We start from the raw sequence: 19,263 nt of genomic DNA on the forward strand, positions 1-19,263 counted from the left end.
TTTGAATATCCATACTTTCCTCTATTCTTATCGGTATAATTTTTTTTTCAAGTATAAATGATTTGTGAGTGATTTTAATATATACAAATTCTCCAATTGCTTCCATAATATAATTGATGAAGTATTTTCTAAGACATTGTACTTCAAAGCTAACGTTAATATCATCATACTCACTATCTTTTATGAAACTCCTCCTAATCATTATTCTTGATCATCATTGATTGTTTCTCATTTAAAACTTTAATTAATTCTTATTTATATAAAAATATCCTTTATAGTGATTTGTCGCATTTTAAAATTATTTTTTCCATTAAATGGCTCAATTTTAAATTTTTGTACTCGCTATCTTTGGCATCACAAACTAGGCTCTAATATCAATTTATTGTGATAATCACTATCGATAATAAAAGAATATAAATTTAATGTGATTCAACATAAAACTACTCCAAAATTAATCCAATAATAAAAAAATAATTAAAACTATTATCCCTCCTCTCTCTTTAAAAAATCACTCAAATAACTCATCTCATTATTTCAATCAAATTTAATTGTATTTATTATGACTTTTATAATTACTTTATTAATTTTTATTATTTATATTTATTTTCATTTAATAAAAAATAAATATACATAATTTAAATTATTATTACTGATATTTTTTATAAGGATAACATATTTATATTATAAAGTATTATTTTTATGTTTATCATAAATTTTTAACAAATGCTTTTTATAAATTGAAATATAGTTGATATTTAAAAAGAATATATCAATACATAAATTAAAAAATTTTAAGTTTGTACAAATTAACCTTTGAATATATTTGTATGTGTAGATAAAAAAAAATCACTTGCAAAAAATCTCATAGAGAATAGTTTCAATGATTTAAAAAATAAAAGAAGTTTTTTAATGAGAAAAATGATATAGTGATTATAAAAATCATTATTAATTAATTTTTAAATTATTTATTAAATTAATAAATTAAATCTTAAAACATTTCAACTTTATGAAAATTTAGTAATATTCCGAATATTATTCAAAAGAATTTAAATTTTAATTTCAACTATTTAATTAGGATCATTTAAGAGACTTCCATAAAGCTCTAGAAGTTGGTACCTTTTGTTTTCACTGAAAATAATCATATTTAACATTTAAAAGGGAGGTCCCACCTCATGCTCCCAAACGGTAGCATTGTGATCGTTCCCAAACATCTATCCAATTGATTTGTCCTTTCGATCCCATTCTGCTGCAGCTTCTTGCTCCAATTCATGCGCTTTAGATCTGATTAGAGTGGAAACAAAGGGAGAGTAGAAGGAAAAAGGAAGGAAAATGGGGAGGATTGAGTACTTGAAAATGAGTACTGATCAAGTAAAGGCCGATTTGATTCAATCTGATAACGATGAGCGCAACGTTGCTGCCAAGCGACTCATCAATGATGCCGCTAGGCTCGGTGGCCTCGGCTTTGGTACTTCTTTTCTTAAATGGGTCGCCTCTTTTGCTGCCATGTGAGTGTCTCAGTCTGTTTCCTTTTTATCTTGATATTATGATCTTCTCCTTTGCTGTGTTGATTATCACTTTAGAATTTGTTGCGGAAAGTGTTGTTTTGATTGACAGCCTTTCAATTTTTATTTTCTTCGCTTTCACTTTAAATTGAAATTGGGTATTTCAAATTTTGCTTTAGTGGGATTTGTTATGTTTATTGTTGTTAAAAGGGGAAGAAAGGGAAGAAAGCATGCCCGTGTATCTTTCTCTTTTCTGGTGTATTTTACATTCTTACAGTTGCAGACGTGTATTCCTTCAGGATACGATTGTGCTCGACGCCGATCATTTTCTTTCCCTGAGAAAATTATGTTGACAAGATTTAATTTTGGATAAGAGTTTGTTTCACTTCTGGCTATTTGCAATTTCTAGGTTAATTTTCAGTCGTTGAACTGCTGTCCCTCAACTTTAATTTATTTACATTTAAATAGTTATATCCAACAGTCATTGGAGGAGTTTCTGGTCAATTTTTCGATAAAGCATATACAGTAGTATTTTCTAAGTAATTTAAAAAATTTTAAAATTAAATTATTTTGCCACGTAAGAGACTTTTAAGTCTCTTGCTAAAAATTTTGTATTTTCTTCTTGTTTTTCAATCATCGAGTTCAACTGCTACAATTCGGGCCTCCTCCGAATCCTCTAGGAAACTAGAACCGGGGTGCTTCCAGGATTGATGCATCACTTAAGCAATCGGCTACACTGGAGTTCGATTCGTTGATGGTAGTAAGGATGGTATTAGTGATGGTGTTGGTGTTGGTATTGGTGGTGGTGAGGGGTGTTTCAACTCTGCGGAGGGTAGGCATGGCGGTCTGTGGTCACCATTTAGGCTAGAGGTCGATATTTGAAATTTGAGATTTGGGATTTGCGAATATCGTGCAGAAGTTTAAAGCGTTTGATGCAAAATAATATAATTTCAAAATGTTTTAAGCCACATATAGAATACGCTACTTATGTGTTTGATATGTGTTTCGATAAAAAATTAATTGAAAATTCATTTGAGTTATTATTTTATATAACTATTTCAGTTTTGATAATTTTTTTAAAATAAATTGAAGTTCAGTAACTGTCTGAAGTAGTATTTTAAATTTAAGTTAGAGATTGTGCATGAAAATTATCAATAATTTTTCAACTTAAAATAAAATAAAAAAAATTTACTATTTATATGATGAAACTCAATATATTATTTTTCAATTTTAAGAAATATATTAAAATATATTTAAGATTCTAAAAAATATAATAATTAATTTTTTTTGTTAATTTTAAGTATTTTATTATTTAATTTTTGCAAAAATTTACTTGTTATTTCTTGTTTTATAGAAAATTTATTAATGAGTCTTTTCTGTATTGGGGCAGTTTATTTTTTTTTATTTTTAACTTTTTAATTTAACTATTAAAATTAATAAAAAAAAATTAATCAAGTAACTTTTTAAAATTTTAAAAATATTTTAATTTATTTTTTAAAATTGAGAGGTCAAATTAATATGGACCAAATAGTAATTTTATTTAAAACAGTAATAATAATAAGAAGAAGAAATCCTATGGGCAGATTGCTGGATGGTTTATCCTTTCACAAGCAGGACTTTTGGCCTTGATAAATATTTTGTTTATTTCTCAAATAAGATGTGATAAGGTTCTCCATACGTTGCATTCTTTGTAGGAATTAATTTGTTTATTTTTTTACCATTCAGCAAAATTCCTCCATGTTGTATTGGAAGAGACCAAAACCTAACCAATGAGCTTTATTTCGGTTTTTAATAATATTAAAGAAGTATTTACCAATGTAGTGTCAATTTAAAACTATTTATTTTCACTGAAAAAGTGCATGAGATTTTATATAAATTGTGAATAGATGCGTGTGTAAATTTATATATCATTAAATAAGTCTTAACAAAAATTATAATGGTTTATTTGCAGTTTGTGTATATTTTAATTTTAATTAAAAAAAAAAAAAAAGCTTAACACCGAGGAGTGAGTTGTTGTACTACTAATCTAACAAATATTTTTGAAAACACTGGTTCAACTGGCATTTTCATAGCAGTTGAAAACGCCAATTGAGATGGCGGTTTTAGTTCATTTCAACTCTATAAAAAATCAGTCAGTGAAACTAAAATTGAATCCATCGATTTCCTTTATGAGAATTCTTCTTTTCTTCACTATTTTTTTTTTGTGCATTTTAGTAGTTATTTAAATTTTTATTATTTATAAGCATAGTTCAATTAATATGGAACTTTTTTCCTGCTATTGAAGGATATTATCCAAGTTTATATTATTTTTTACTAGTAAATTTATACGGTATGTTATTATAGGTGGTTGAAGCTTTATATAATTATGGATGTAAATACGTGTTAAAAAGAATTAGAAGCAGCAGATGTAATGCATATAATTATATAAAACTTAAAACTGTTATAATAATACCTTGGATAATATTCTTAATAGATGGAGAATGTTCTACACAAATGAGTGAATCACTTTTCCTTTCTAACTTAAGGAATCAAAACATCAGAATCATCATTCCCCATTTTCATATAATTTATATTGTATCATTTACTTCTTTTTTTTTTTTATTAACAAATGTAATTTTTAAATCTATCAATAAAACTAATGAAATGTATCATTTAATTAATTTTTTATTTTGAAATAAAATAAATAAAATAATTTGTTTAATGAAACTTCACCATTCCAATTTCGATTTCACTCCACTCTGGTTACAATATTGATGCTCATTCAAATGTGAAGTAAACCTGTCCCAACTATATCAAGCTATGCATATTTCTATTAGTTCCTTTCCATTTGATATGATCGATTTTCCCCTTTCTAGAATATGAAAGTTTGCAAATTTCAATCTAATTATTATTATTATTTTTTTTTGTATCAATTCTTACCTTCAGAAACATGATAAGTGAAGGAATTCATTTTTATTTTAACTTGAAAAAATGACTCATTTTAACAGAATACAAATCATATAAAAAAATAGCGTGGTTGTATGAAAATTCAATTTATTTATTTTCTTGTATGTAAATTATTGCTAATGAAGCATTGAATTTTGTTGAATATGAGGTTATGTGCTTTTAGTAGTGAATCAAATGGATGACCATTTTTAATTTTCAATGCAGATATTTGCTGATATTGGACCGAACAAACTGGAGAACAAACATTCTAACTGCACTCTTAGTCCCTTATATTTTCTTTAGTCTTCCATCAGTAATATTCAACTTCTTTAGGTCACAACCGCCATTCATGATTAACTTATTGAGCTCTTTCCATTTTTCATTTTTTCCGCTGAACTTTATTTCTTGATATATTTGTCTTAAACTGTTCAGAGGTGAGGTTGGAAAATGGATTGCTTTCATTGCAGTGGTGCTTAGGCTTTTCTTTCCTCGACACTTCCCAGGTACAAGCTCATGTGTGTATTTATTCAACTTATCAATTTAGTTTGCATCTCCATGTGCCATTCCTCTGCATTTGACTGTCAATGAGATAAATTCCTTGAGAAGCAGAATTTCCAAACTAAAAGGATATTTTTTTGTGATGCCTACCGCTTGGGGATTGGGATTTCAATCCCACATTGATCGAGTAGCAGGATTAACGAAATTATATAGGTAGCTCAGAACCATTAAATAATCATTTTGAGTTAAGTGGAAAATGGGTTTAGAAGTCATTTAGACCCTGTTTTAGTTGGAGTATTATACTTTTGGAGTTGGGTCTAGTGCCTGTACAATACTACTGACCGCTGAGAACATGAGGAGGTGGACGTGTGTGAGTGTGCTTGATTTTTCTGCAACTATGCCCATTAATGATTTTCATGTGATAATGATCTGGTGCCTTTCTGTACCCTTTTTTCTTAATCCCACTAGCTGGTAATTGCTATTGACAGATTGGCTGGAGATGCCAGGATCATTGATTCTTCTTCTGGTAGTGGCTCCCAGCTTCTTTGCACACACCTTGAAGGACAGCTGGGTTGGTGTGTTGATATGCCTCATCATTGGTTGTTACCTTCTGCAAGAGCACATCAGGGCATCTGGTGGATTCAGGAATTCTTTCACACAACCCAATGGAATATCAAACACAATTGGTATTATTTTGCTGTTAGTTTATCCAGTGTGGGCTCTGGTTCTCCACTTCATCTAGGCATTTATAATGGACAGATGAATGGGACTTGTGAACTGGATTCGTCATTTTTTTTTTTTTTTGTCATTGCTATAAATTTGTAACTTAAGGTTTGAAATCGTATTTCTGGTCTATTATTTAAATTCTAATGCTAGCTGCATATCGTAGCGAGGATCTTTTGATCTAGCTTATATGATGCGATACATTTCTAAAGTCGGAATTTAATTTTGCGAGTGGGGATAGCCTATTTGAATTGTGGACCTAGATATATAATTAAAATAAGCAATATATAAGCATATACTTTGGAGATATGGGGGCAATAATAAACTTTGTATATGTTTATAATGAGAATTTTGGGGTAAGTGCTCGCCCAGTTAGAGGAATGGATAGCCTGACTGTATATTTGCTACATGAGAAACAAATGTACAGAGGTATAAAGGCCAGCAGGGTAGAGTTAGGTGGGTGGAGGAAAGAGCAAGGTTAATGAGGTTGGTAGTTTCTTTGAAGGTTATATCTAATCTCATATTTATTTCCTTATTTTGTGCATCTTTTTGGCTCACTATCATTGCAAATTAAATTAATGTCGAATTCCCCTTGAAGGACCCAAATGTTATATAAACTTAAACTATGAACCAATTTGTGGGGATTTAATTTAAAAAATTTACTAGTAGAAAGCCAAAAATAAAATAAATCCACAATCAAGCGGAGAAAGGATACTTTTATTGACTGAAGAGGCAGGGGAAGCCACAAATGCCGGAGGAGAAGGTTAGGGACTTGTCCTAAGAAGCTAACATAGAGAGAAAAAATTCTCTAAAAATTTAGAAAGAGAATGAGATTATTACTGCACTTGAATAGATGGACTAAAAATTTAGCAAAAGGAATGTTACGAATTATACATATTAATTTGGAAATGATCTATAGATGGAGAGAATAAAAATAGTATAGTTTGGATCATTGATGATAAAAATAATATTTACGTCAACATATCAATAAAAATAACAATTCAGAAGAAAATAAAAATACTGAAACAAAATATGTTTGCGATTTCTTCATAAACAATATTTAGATAAAAAGAAATGAATGTTATTAAAATCAACTTAAAAGGATTGATAAGCTTAATTTAACTTTGGTACTATAATTATCTCTTTGATTTGGCAAAGGGATTTGTGCATTAGTGGTTTGACTAGTGGATTATTATTTTAACTAGTGAATATATTATATACACTAATTGATTTGATTAGCTTCTTCTCTATCAAATAGTAGGAATTCTCTCTTGAATCTGATAACCATTGGGCTAGGAACCTAAGAAAAGCGAATGTTCAAAGCTTTCAATGGGCTAGAGTCATCTTCTTGTAGTCATTGAATGTGAAATTGTGATCAGATTAGCAGTAAAGCTAGCGAAAGTCATATTTTGATTATGTTTGAGTGGCCCCATAAATTTCAATGAGCTTGATTTGATGATACCAACACTCTATGAAATTGATCTATAACCTTTGCTTTAAGCATGTAAAGTCACTCTAGCAAGTTATTCTTTGAACATTGTTAAGCCGTACACAAAAATCTTTCAGTGCATGAGATTCCATTAGTAATCTTGTGCGTTTGACAAACATCATAATGATTATCTATTGAAATATTGTTTTTTTTTTTCAAATATTTCAAAAGATTTTTATTAGATTTATTGTTTTCTTCGGGACGTAATCAATATTGTTTATGATCTTAGAACATTTGATTCTAATTATTCTATTTAGAGGTGAGTAGGTGGCAAAAACTCACAGATAAAGCAAAAGGGTATTAGTCATATGGAAATAAGATAACATGTAAAAAAAACTTTTAAAAACTTTTTTATAATACTAATTAAGTGCTAAGGACTATTAAAAAAAAATTATATCCACGTTAATATATATAAATTAGGATCAACTGGTATTAAGTTTCATTTATCAAAATTTTTCTGAATTTGAACCCGTTTAAACTTGATTCATTTCAAATTTAAACTAAATATTAATAAATTTAAACTTAATTTATTTAAAAAATAAATATGATAAGCTGAATTTTTATTGAGTCAATTTTTTAATAACTACTGAATGAATGAGTTAATTTTCTAATAACTATCGAATAATTTATATAATTTTAATGATTTTTAGTTTAAAAATAATAAATTTAAAATTATAAAAATTTAGTTAAATGAGCATATAAATTAACTGGTTTGTGAATATGTAAAAAAATAGTTCTCAGACTTTTAAGAAGCTGAATGTCTATAGACTAAATTTAAATTATTTATTAAAATTAAATTTAATTAAAATAAATTAATTCAAATCCAATTTTTATCAAGTAAAATTTCAAATAGTTCACAACCACCTTAAATTTTACACCTTAAAGCAAAATAAATATGATTTTCAAGCACATTTAAACCTTGAAAATGAAGTTAAGTGTGAAAAAGTACTTATAAAAGATGTAGGCATTGATGAAACTTGTGTTGTTGTAGTTGGCGTGTCTCTTTCCTTTAAAAAAAAGACACGCAATGGAGAATAACTCAAAAAAAAAATGTTAATTTATTTTTTTAATTAAATTTTTTATTTGAAATGGAGGAATTTATTTTTCTGTAATTTATAAAATTTAATTTTAAAATTATTATAATTCATTTAAATTATTTTTTTATAAAATAAATCAATTAAACAGCAGTTTAAAATCAAACTTTCAATGTTTATTAATGTTATATTTGGTGTTTTTAAAATAATTCAATTGTAAATAATACTGGTAAGTATTTTTCCCATATTTACAAGTACGCCAGGATATTAAAAAGTACGTATAAAATTTTTATAATTGTGTAAGTTTGCGTATTATTTATGAAGTATTAATCATATATAAATAAATATATATATTAATTTATATAATTTATCTTCCATTTTTTTTAAAAAATATTTTTAAAAAAATATTTTTTTTATATATTTTAGTGTTTGAAATACTCAAAAAATTAAGTAAATTAAAAATATTTTCTGATAAAAAATTAAATCAATTTAAAAAAATCACTTTTTTAATGGAGAAAAGGAAATTATTTTTCACTTTTTAAAAGGACTTCTATATATAAATTTATTAATAAATTTTATTTTTAAATTAAAATTAAATAATAAAAATAAATTATTTTATTAAAAACTATTTTCTTGAAAAATACTTTTTAAATATAAATTATTTTTTACAAATAAAAAGAATTTTAATGTAGAAATAAAAAGAATAATAGTTTGCTTGCAAATATGAAGGAAATATTTTATTTTTGGACGAAAATGATTAACTTTATAGGTTTATTTGGATTAAAGATTAACATAAATCAAAGTTTTGATTAACCAGACTGTGTTATAAACGATAGGAATTTCTTTTTCTAATTAAAATTTTAATATTCGCTAATATTAACAAAGTATTTTTATTTTATGAAATATTTAAAATTTTATTAAAATAATAATATTATAAAAAAAAGAAATAGGCAATTAATTTAGTTATTGTACAAGTAGAAATATTATAAAAAAATAACTTTTAATACATTTATCCATGATTATTTAATTATAAGTAAATTTTATAATAAAATAATTATTATGTTATAGGAGGTACATTTTCAAATAAAATATATTCTTCCCTCTTATAATTTTTATTATTTATTATTTTTTTATTATTCTGAAATTATTATTTATTTTTTTAAATTATAATAATATATAAATGAAATATTATTCTCAAATTTTATTTTTTTTTCTCTTTTTCTTTTTAATATTAAAAATAATGATATTAACTTAAAAAAATCTCACCGTACTGATTAATTAATAATTTTTTTAAAAATTTAAAAATATTTTAATATATTTTTTAAAATTAAAGAATAAACTAATGAATTTTTATATATTATAAAAATTAAATAGTAATTTTTCAATCTTCCATATTGCATAAAGTGATTCTCTGTATAAAATGATGGATGTTGTATTAGACTAATGATAAATAATTTAAGGAAACATTATTATATAATCCTGTAATTTTGTAAAATTAACTATTTAATTATTATATTTTTTTAAATACATTAATTACTGCCTATATTTTTAATCCATTAATTATTTGATGTTTGCCTTTTCAAACTATTAATCTCTAGTCACCCTAAATATATATATAATATGTTAATAATGTAAAATGACTTAATTGCTCTTATTTCTAATGAAATTCTATAATTTTAAAATTATAATTATTCAACTTTCTTGTATTTCACCAAATAGGTCAAATAATTCATTTTGAAAATATAGGTTGGTTTGTTTAATAGAAAATATTTTTTTAAAAAATATTTTCTATATTTTCTCATATTTAGAGGATTCAGAAAATTTAATTAATAAAAAATATTTTTAATAAAAAATATAAGTCATTTTAAATAAAATAACTCCTTAATTTAAAAAAAATCATTTTTCATAATTTAAAATTCTTGTTAACTACTTTATATATAAATTTATTAATAAATTTTATTTTTTAAATAAAATTAAATAATAAAAAATAAATTATGTAAATGGAAATTCAAATATAAATAATTTTCCATAAACAACGAAACTGTAGTGATAAAAATAAAGGAACTAACTATATAATTTCATCAAATCATATCCATAATTCAATGGCAATTCGTATCATTTCTATCTCGTACAAAAATCTATATTTTCTTCCACCAGATTTTGCGACTTCGTTTATTCTTTCAACTGGCCTATTAGCTCAGTTGGTTAGAGCGTCGTGCTAATAACGCGAAGGTCGCAGGTTCGAGACCTGCATGGGCCATTTTCCCTCTAAATTTTTCTGTTTTAACATAACAGTAGAAAAGGATTTAACCTCTGACTGGCTAAGCCAATATTATACAATGCTCTGTTTCTATTTGACAATTAATAAAATTTTAAAAAAATTGCAGATAGGTTTTGGAAGTTTCTGCAGCAACATCATCCACTCCGACAAAGAATCTATATCCCATATGAGAAACTTGCCACGCGGCAAACTTCATAGCCATTTTCATTAGCGTCAATCAACCAATAAGAGAATACCTTATCCTATCCCTTATCTCACACCAAACCCATTTCTCCCCACACAAAAAAGAAAACACCTCCATTTCTTATTATTGATAAGGAATCCATTTCCACAAGATCAACAAAGCTAGTGAAGTGAACCATGGCAGCCTCACTACAAGCAGCAGCCACACTCATGCAACCCACCAAGGTGGGCGCACCAGCTAGGACCAGCCTGCAGCTCAGGTCTTCTCAGAGCGTCTCAAAGGCTTTTGGGTTGGAGCCAACTTCTGCTAGGATCACTTGCTCCTTGCAATCTGACCTCAAGGACTTGGCTCAGAAGTGTGTTGATGTTACTAAGATTGCTGGATTTGCTCTTGCTACATCTGCTCTTGTCGTCTCTGTATGTTCTCTAACTTCATCTGACTAATGAGCATGATCACTTTCATTTTGGTTATCATTATCAATTTGTTTTTTCAGGGAGCAAGTGCTGAGGGAGTCCCCAAGAGGCTAACGTATGATGAAATCCAAAGCAAGACATATTTGGAAGTAAAGGGAACTGGTACTGCTAACCAGTGCCCAACAATTGAAGGTGGCGTCGACAAATTTGCATTCAAGCCTGGAAAATACACCGCCAAGAAGTTCTGCTTAGAGCCCACTTCATTCACTGTCAAGGCAGAAGGTGTAAGCAAGAATTCTCCACCTGAGTTCCAAAACACTAAGCTCATGACTCGCTTGACCTACACTCTCGACGAGATTGAGGGACCTTTCGAAGTCTCCCCTGATGGAACTGTCAAGTTTGAGGAGAAAGATGGGATTGATTACGCTGCTGTGACCGTACAGCTTCCTGGTGGTGAACGTGTGCCTTTCCTTTTCACCATCAAACAGTTGGTGGCAACAGGTAAACCGGAGAACTTTGGAGGAGAATTTCTCGTACCGTCCTACCGTGGTTCATCTTTCTTGGACCCAAAGGGAAGAGGTGGCTCAACTGGTTATGACAATGCCGTTGCCTTGCCAGCCGGAGGCAGAGGAGATGAGGAGGAGCTAGCCAAGGAGAACAATAAGAATGTTTCGTCATCAACAGGGAAAATCACCTTGAGTGTCACCGGATCAAAACCTGAGACTGGAGAGATTATTGGAGTGTTTGAGAGTATTCAGCCATCTGATACTGATTTGGGAGCAAAAACTCCAAAAGATGTGAAGATCCAGGGCATCTGGTATGCTCATCTTGAGTCATAAATCTCTATTTCTTCTATGAATTTGTGTATTTATATTCATGGTTGAGATTTTGCTAAATATTGAAGGTGTTGCTAAAACTCTTCAGTGACCCAATTTAGATGCTCAAAGACTAATGTCTTGTATGTTAATTAATGTTATCTTCCCTGCTTGAAATAATGCTTGGAAACCAAGGGATGCTAGAGCAATTAGAACTAAGCCCTCTGCTTGTCTGCTAATCTAATAACTATATCAAGTTCTTGGTGGGTTATCTAAGCTCTGCAACAATGGAGCTACAGGATTATGCAAGGTTAACCTGATTAAGAAATCAAGAAGTCCACCAAAACACAAAATTTATTGTCAACCCAAGGGCTTTCTGCCAAATCATGGTTTTGAAAAACAATGGCCAATTAGATAGAAAAGGGAAACATCTGCAATGATTTGCAATTATTTCTAAATTTTCTAATTTTGGAACACGTATCTTAACCTTTAGGACTTGAGAGCAATTGTAGTCATTATTATCACCAAAATGCAGATCTTAAAATGTTAAACTGTTATTTGCTTCATTTTGCTATCCATGCTGATTATAAAATTTTTTTTAGCTTATTTTTGTTCACTAGATTCAAAATTTAGTATATTGCTTTTGAGGTTGGTTATATTTGCTCCCAAATTTAAAGGTTAGAATATGTCCTCTAAATTTAGAATGTTTCATATTATTACATACGAAAATATTCGCCTTTTTTGTGAAAATGGATTTTAGTTCACAAACCAGGGTAATTTGGTGAATGTTGGCAAATTCAATGGATCATACTATCATTTCAACAATGGATCAAAATTAAAACTAATGCATGGAGCCTGGCACTTAAGATGAGCATAAAGAACTCATCTTTGACGCTTAAAGCAATAGAAAGGAACCTATACCTTGCCAATAGTGTAAGCAAGCGTTGAACAAATACCATCACCAACAATGATTATATCAGTAAGTAGTTGCTGCCATATCAGAGAAATGTATCCTTATATATATATATAGAGAGAGAGAGAGAGAGAGAGAGCAACTGTATTCCAATTCAAGACTTTTCAGTCCCTATGTTTTTGTTACATCTTATATGTTGAGTAGCATTTACTCTAATCCTTTTCACTATTGGCATGTCTCTACTAGTAGAATCTGTATTTATCTTTTAGTTAATGTGGAAACTGACACTCTCGTAGCTCTTTGTTCTATCTTCTTTCCTTCACGTTTATTTTTCATCTCCTTCTTCCTTTATTTGTGATCTATCTTATTAATTCTCTGTTTAAATTGTCTCCCTCTTACTGCCATGTAGTTATTGCATGCCTGCCCAGGATGGCTAATATGTACAGAGCTTCAAAATGACATTCTAGAAATCAAAGAACTAATTCCCAAGACTGCGATTAACAATTCACACTCACGACCACCATCTTCCATCAGCTTCATGAACTAACAAAATTGAGTTGACTCATGCAACCCAACCGACTTCTTAAAACCTCCGAGTAAAACCTGTTGAACTTAAAAAGATTTTTTTTTTTTCAAGAAAAAGGTTGATGAAGGTGCATGAATATTATAAAAAAAAAGGGCCAAAGTCAATCAATGGTGCAAGAAATTTATTTAATAGCTTTAAATGGAAAGGATGAGCTGTTGCCTATAAATAGGAAAGATTCGATACCTTCTTTGCACACTTAAGGGGGTGAAGAGGTGGAGCACCAAGGGAAGAAGTCCTTCCCTCCTCAGGGAAAATTTTCCTAATCAAGTCCAAAACGTGGGGGAGTTGAGCTAGGAGAGCTTTTAATATATTTTTCTTCTCTAGGTTTAGAGGAGTATTTCTTTCAGCGAGGATAACACTGGCTATATGAGAGAGATTTACTCTTGGGGTATTTTTTTAGGTGATCTAGACGTTATTTGCTTCAGCGGGTGGCTTAACCACCCGGTATGTGCTAGTGGAATTTACTCTTTAGATACTTTCTCCAGGGAAACTAGGGAGTTATTTGCTTCAGTGAAGTGGCTTAAATATGTGGGTGGAGATAGCATAACTCTTTAAATTTATATGAGAGAGGTATATAAATATTATGGAAAATATTCAGTGGGAATTACTTAAGTGACTATTACAATATTTATACATAATAGTATTCGCATGTAGTGGAAAGATATTTTATTGTTATTCATACATAAGCTGGTACTTAGCTGAATAACGTTAAAATTGTATCTCTTTTATTTTTGCAATATTTTTTAGGCCAATCTGTAATTTTTTTTTTTCACTAGTATCAGAATCTAGTTCAAAAGGGATAAGGTCAGAGTCTAGATAGATATGGATAGAGCTTGGTTCTGAAGGGATAATTCAAAAAGGACAAGATCAAAAGTCCAGTACATAGCAGAGGTGTATACAATATTTGTATAAGGTGCTTCCGCTGAGGAAAATATAAAAATTCAAAAGATGGCAATCAGTTCATCATTCTTTAGGTAGTCATTTCTTATGGATAGTGAGTTTCGCTATGGAAATAGATCTGAAGGAACGGGAGGTTTAAAGTAAAATCGAATTGCCAAGAGAGCTATCACCGAGAGAGAAAGTGTTTGTGCTATGGGCAGGAGTACAAATTGAGAAGGCTGATGGTAAAGAAGAGCACGCAGGTGGACGTGTATCGCATGTAGATGGACATGCAGGAAGCACTAACATTGGGCATGTAGGTAGGAAATGGAGCAATTTTTTAAATGATGTATAATACAAAAAATAATTTTAAAATCATGTAAAATTCGAAAATATTTTCGGATTCTATGTATTAAGATATTTTCGAATTTTATGTGTCAACCCAACGTGTTCGACAGTCGTACTGCCGAACACGCTAGTTCGACACCCATAGTGTCAAATAAATGAAAGTTCAACACTATGAATATAAGTCTGTACTGTTCATTGCCGGCAGCACGAGTTCCGATCATACACTAAAAAGAAAACTCTTCGACACTTATAATGTCGAATAACTGATTACGCCTACAGGCCTACAGGCCTCCGGCCACATGGCCCTGCATGCATGCACCTGCATCCACTGCATGGATACTGGTGAAAAAAAATAAAATATAATATTAAATTTTATTAGATATTAAAAAATATTTAAAAAACTTAAATATAAAATAAAATTAATACTAATCAATTTATATATTTTGATAATATAAATAAAATAAATAAATAATTTTAAAATAATAAAAAAATACAACAGATGAAATAATTTAAAAAATTAAATTATTATATTTTAAAAAAAATTATTACATTTTATTTTCCTAATTATATTTATTTTAAAAATATTAAAATTTATTATATATTACAAAATATTTATATAAACTTAAACATAAAATAAAATTAATACTAATCGATTCATCTCCTTTCACCGTAATCAGATTTTTCCTTTAAACTTCTTCTTTTTCTTAAATATATATATATAATTTTCTCACTTAAAGCAAAAATTAAAACATTAAATCTTAATTAAAAAAATATAAGATATTTAAGATGAAGTAATATTGTTAATATAAGTTTTTATATAATTTTTAGAAATTTAGAAATAATTAATTTTTAGAAATTAAATAGTTAATTTTTTTAATGAGTTAATATTTTTGTTATAATAATTTTTGTTATAAATTTGTGTTAATATTTATTAAAAGTTAAATTTTTGAAAATAAATATAATTAAATAGGTAATAAAATTTAATAACTTTTCTCAAAATATAATAATTTAATTTTTTAAAATATTTCATCCGTCGTATTTTTTTATTATTTTAAAATTATTATTTATTTTATTTTTATATTATAATAATAAATAAATTATATAGTATCAATTTTATTTTATATTTAAGTTTTTATATAATCCTGTAATTTTGTAAAATTAACTATTTAATTATTATATTTTTTTAAATACATTAATTACTGCCTATATTTTTAATCCATTAATTATTTGATGTTTGCCTTTTCAAACTATTAATCTCTAGTCACCCTAAATATATATATAATATGTTAATAATGTAAAATGACTTAATTGCTCTTATTTCTAATGAAATTCTATAATTTTAAAATTATAATTATTCAACTTTCTTGTATTTCACCAAATAGGTCAAATAATTCATTTTGAAAATATAGGTTGGTTTGTTTAATAGAAAATATTTTTTTAAAAAATATTTTCTATATTTTCTCATATTTAGAGGATTCAGAAAATTTAATTAATAAAAAATATTTTTAATAAAAAATATAAGTCATTTTAAATAAAATAACTCCTTAATTTAAAAAAAATCATTTTTCATAATTTAAAATTCTTGTTAACTACTTTATATATAAATTTATTAATAAATTTTATTTTTTAAATAAAATTAAATAATAAAAAATAAATTATGTAAATGGAAATTCAAATATAAATAATTTTCCATAAACAACGAAACTGTAGTGATAAAAATAAAGGAACTAACTATATAATTTCATCAAATCATATCCATAATTCAATGGCAATTCGTATCATTTCTATCTCGTACAAAAATCTATATTTTCTTCCACCAGATTTTGCGACTTCGTTTATTCTTTCAACTGGCCTATTAGCTCAGTTGGTTAGAGCGTCGTGCTAATAACGCGAAGGTCGCAGGTTCGAGACCTGCATGGGCCATTTTCCCTCTAAATTTTTCTGTTTTAACATAACAGTAGAAAAGGATTTAACCTCTGACTGGCTAAGCCAATATTATACAATGCTCTGTTTCTATTTGACAATTAATAAAATTTTAAAAAAATTGCAGATAGGTTTTGGAAGTTTCTGCAGCAACATCATCCACTCCGACAAAGAATCTATATCCCATATGAGAAACTTGCCACGCGGCAAACTTCATAGCCATTTTCATTAGCGTCAATCAACCAATAAGAGAATACCTTATCCTATCCCTTATCTCACACCAAACCCATTTCTCCCCACACAAAAAAGAAAACACCTCCATTTCTTATTATTGATAAGGAATCCATTTCCACAAGATCAACAAAGCTAGTGAAGTGAACCATGGCAGCCTCACTACAAGCAGCAGCCACACTCATGCAACCCACCAAGGTGGGCGCACCAGCTAGGACCAGCCTGCAGCTCAGGTCTTCTCAGAGCGTCTCAAAGGCTTTTGGGTTGGAGCCAACTTCTGCTAGGATCACTTGCTCCTTGCAATCTGACCTCAAGGACTTGGCTCAGAAGTGTGTTGATGTTACTAAGATTGCTGGATTTGCTCTTGCTACATCTGCTCTTGTCGTCTCTGTATGTTCTCTAACTTCATCTGACTAATGAGCATGATCACTTTCATTTTGGTTATCATTATCAATTTGTTTTTTCAGGGAGCAAGTGCTGAGGGAGTCCCCAAGAGGCTAACGTATGATGAAATCCAAAGCAAGACATATTTGGAAGTAAAGGGAACTGGTACTGCTAACCAGTGCCCAACAATTGAAGGTGGCGTCGACAAATTTGCATTCAAGCCTGGAAAATACACCGCCAAGAAGTTCTGCTTAGAGCCCACTTCATTCACTGTCAAGGCAGAAGGTGTAAGCAAGAATTCTCCACCTGAGTTCCAAAACACTAAGCTCATGACTCGCTTGACCTACACTCTCGACGAGATTGAGGGACCTTTCGAAGTCTCCCCTGATGGAACTGTCAAGTTTGAGGAGAAAGATGGGATTGATTACGCTGCTGTGACCGTACAGCTTCCTGGTGGTGAACGTGTGCCTTTCCTTTTCACCATCAAACAGTTGGTGGCAACAGGTAAACCGGAGAACTTTGGAGGAGAATTTCTCGTACCGTCCTACCGTGGTTCATCTTTCTTGGACCCAAAGGGAAGAGGTGGCTCAACTGGTTATGACAATGCCGTTGCCTTGCCAGCCGGAGGCAGAGGAGATGAGGAGGAGCTAGCCAAGGAGAACAATAAGAATGTTTCGTCATCAACAGGGAAAATCACCTTGAGTGTCACCGGATCAAAACCTGAGACTGGAGAGATTATTGGAGTGTTTGAGAGTATTCAGCCATCTGATACTGATTTGGGAGCAAAAACTCCAAAAGATGTGAAGATCCAGGGCATCTGGTATGCTCATCTTGAGTCATAAATCTCTATTTCTTCTATGAATTTGTGTATTTATATTCATGGTTGAGATTTTGCTAAATATTGAAGGTGTTGCTAAAACTCTTCAGTGACCCAATTTAGATGCTCAAAGACTAATGTCTTGTATGTTAATTAATGTTATCTTCCCTGCTTGAAATAATGCTTGGAAACCAAGGGATGCTAGAGCAATTAGAACTAAGCCCTCTGCTTGTCTGCTAATCTAATAACTATATCAAGTTCTTGGTGGGTTATCTAAGCTCTGCAACAATGGAGCTACAGGATTATGCAAGGTTAACCTGATTAAGAAATCAAGAAGTCCACCAAAACACAAAATTTATTGTCAACCCAAGGGCTTTCTGCCAAATCATGGTTTTGAAAAACAATGGCCAATTAGATAGAAAAGGGAAACATCTGCAATGATTTGCAATTATTTCTAAATTTTCTAATTTTGGAACACGTATCTTAACCTTTAGGACTTGAGAGCAATTGTAGTCATTATTATCACCAAAATGCAGATCTTAAAATGTTAAACTGTTATTTGCTTCATTTTGCTATCCATGCTGATTATAAAATTTTTTTTAGCTTATTTTTGTTCACTAGATTCAAAATTTAGTATATTGCTTTTGAGGTTGGTTATATTTGCTCCCAAATTTAAAGGTTAGAATATGTCCTCTAAATTTAGAATGTTTCATATTATTACATACGAAAATATTCGCCTTTTTTGTGAAAATGGATTTTAGTTCACAAACCAGGGTAATTTGGTGAATGTTGGCAAATTCAATGGATCATACTATCATTTCAACAATGGATCAAAATTAAAACTAATGCATGGAGCCTGGCACTTAAGATGAGCATAAAGAACTCATCTTTGACGCTTAAAGCAATAGAAAGGAACCTATACCTTGCCAATAGTGTAAGCAAGCGTTGAACAAATACCATCACCAACAATGATTATATCAGTAAGTAGTTGCTGCCATATCAGAGAAATGTATCCTTATATATATATATATATAGAGAGAGAGAGAGAGAGCAACTGTATTCCAATTCAAGACTTTTCAGTCCCTATGTTTTTGTTACATCTTATATGTTGAGTAGCATTTACTCTAATCCTTTTCACTATTGGCATGTCTCTACTAGTAGAATCTGTATTTATCTTTTAGTTAATGTGGAAACTGACACTCTCGTAGCTCTTTGTTCTATCTTCTTTCCTTCACGTTTATTTTTCATCTCCTTCTTCCTTTATTTGTGATCTATCTTATTAATTCTCTGTTTAAATTGTCTCCCTCTTACTGCCATG

The 19,263-nt window shown here is 29.4% G+C and overlaps 3 protein-coding genes and 2 non-coding genes across 5 annotated transcripts; all 5 read left to right on the forward strand.

Annotated features, from left to right (window-relative positions):
• The first annotated feature begins 1,131 nt into the window (after positions 1-1,131).
• LOC110627712 (cold-regulated 413 plasma membrane protein 2) lies at positions 1,132-5,832 on the forward strand. The gene is made up of 4 exons (XM_021774063.2): positions 1,132-1,505; positions 4,653-4,760; positions 4,860-4,930; positions 5,414-5,832. The coding sequence occupies exons 1-4, from the start codon at positions 1,330-1,332 to the stop codon at positions 5,665-5,667; spliced, it is 609 nt and encodes a 202-aa protein (XP_021629755.1). The 5' UTR covers positions 1,132-1,329; the 3' UTR covers positions 5,668-5,832.
• A 4,525-nt stretch (positions 5,833-10,357) lies between these two features.
• TRNAI-AAU lies at positions 10,358-10,431 on the forward strand. The gene has a single exon. It is a non-coding gene; the product is annotated as a tRNA-Ile (tRNA).
• Positions 10,432-10,644: 213 nt separating this feature from the next.
• Positions 10,645-12,044, forward strand: LOC110628318 (oxygen-evolving enhancer protein 1, chloroplastic). The gene is made up of 2 exons (XM_021774930.2): positions 10,645-11,052; positions 11,130-12,044. The coding sequence occupies exons 1-2, from the start codon at positions 10,813-10,815 to the stop codon at positions 11,886-11,888; spliced, it is 999 nt and encodes a 332-aa protein (XP_021630622.1). The 5' UTR covers positions 10,645-10,812; the 3' UTR covers positions 11,889-12,044.
• Positions 12,045-16,439: 4,395 nt separating this feature from the next.
• On the forward strand, positions 16,440-16,513 carry TRNAI-AAU. Its single transcript has one exon. It is a non-coding gene; the product is annotated as a tRNA-Ile (tRNA).
• Positions 16,514-16,726: 213 nt separating this feature from the next.
• Positions 16,727-18,126, forward strand: LOC122721392 (oxygen-evolving enhancer protein 1, chloroplastic). Its single transcript, XM_043949078.1, has 2 exons — positions 16,727-17,134; positions 17,212-18,126. Exons 1-2 carry the CDS (start codon positions 16,895-16,897, stop codon positions 17,968-17,970), a joined length of 999 nt encoding a protein of 332 aa, XP_043805013.1. The 5' UTR covers positions 16,727-16,894; the 3' UTR covers positions 17,971-18,126.
• Positions 18,127-19,263: the final 1,137 nt, after the last annotated feature.

This window comes from Manihot esculenta, chromosome 12 (genome assembly GCF_001659605.2).
Source record: "Manihot esculenta cultivar AM560-2 chromosome 12, M.esculenta_v8, whole genome shotgun sequence".
Classification (NCBI taxonomy): Eukaryota; Viridiplantae; Streptophyta; class Magnoliopsida; order Malpighiales; family Euphorbiaceae; genus Manihot; species Manihot esculenta.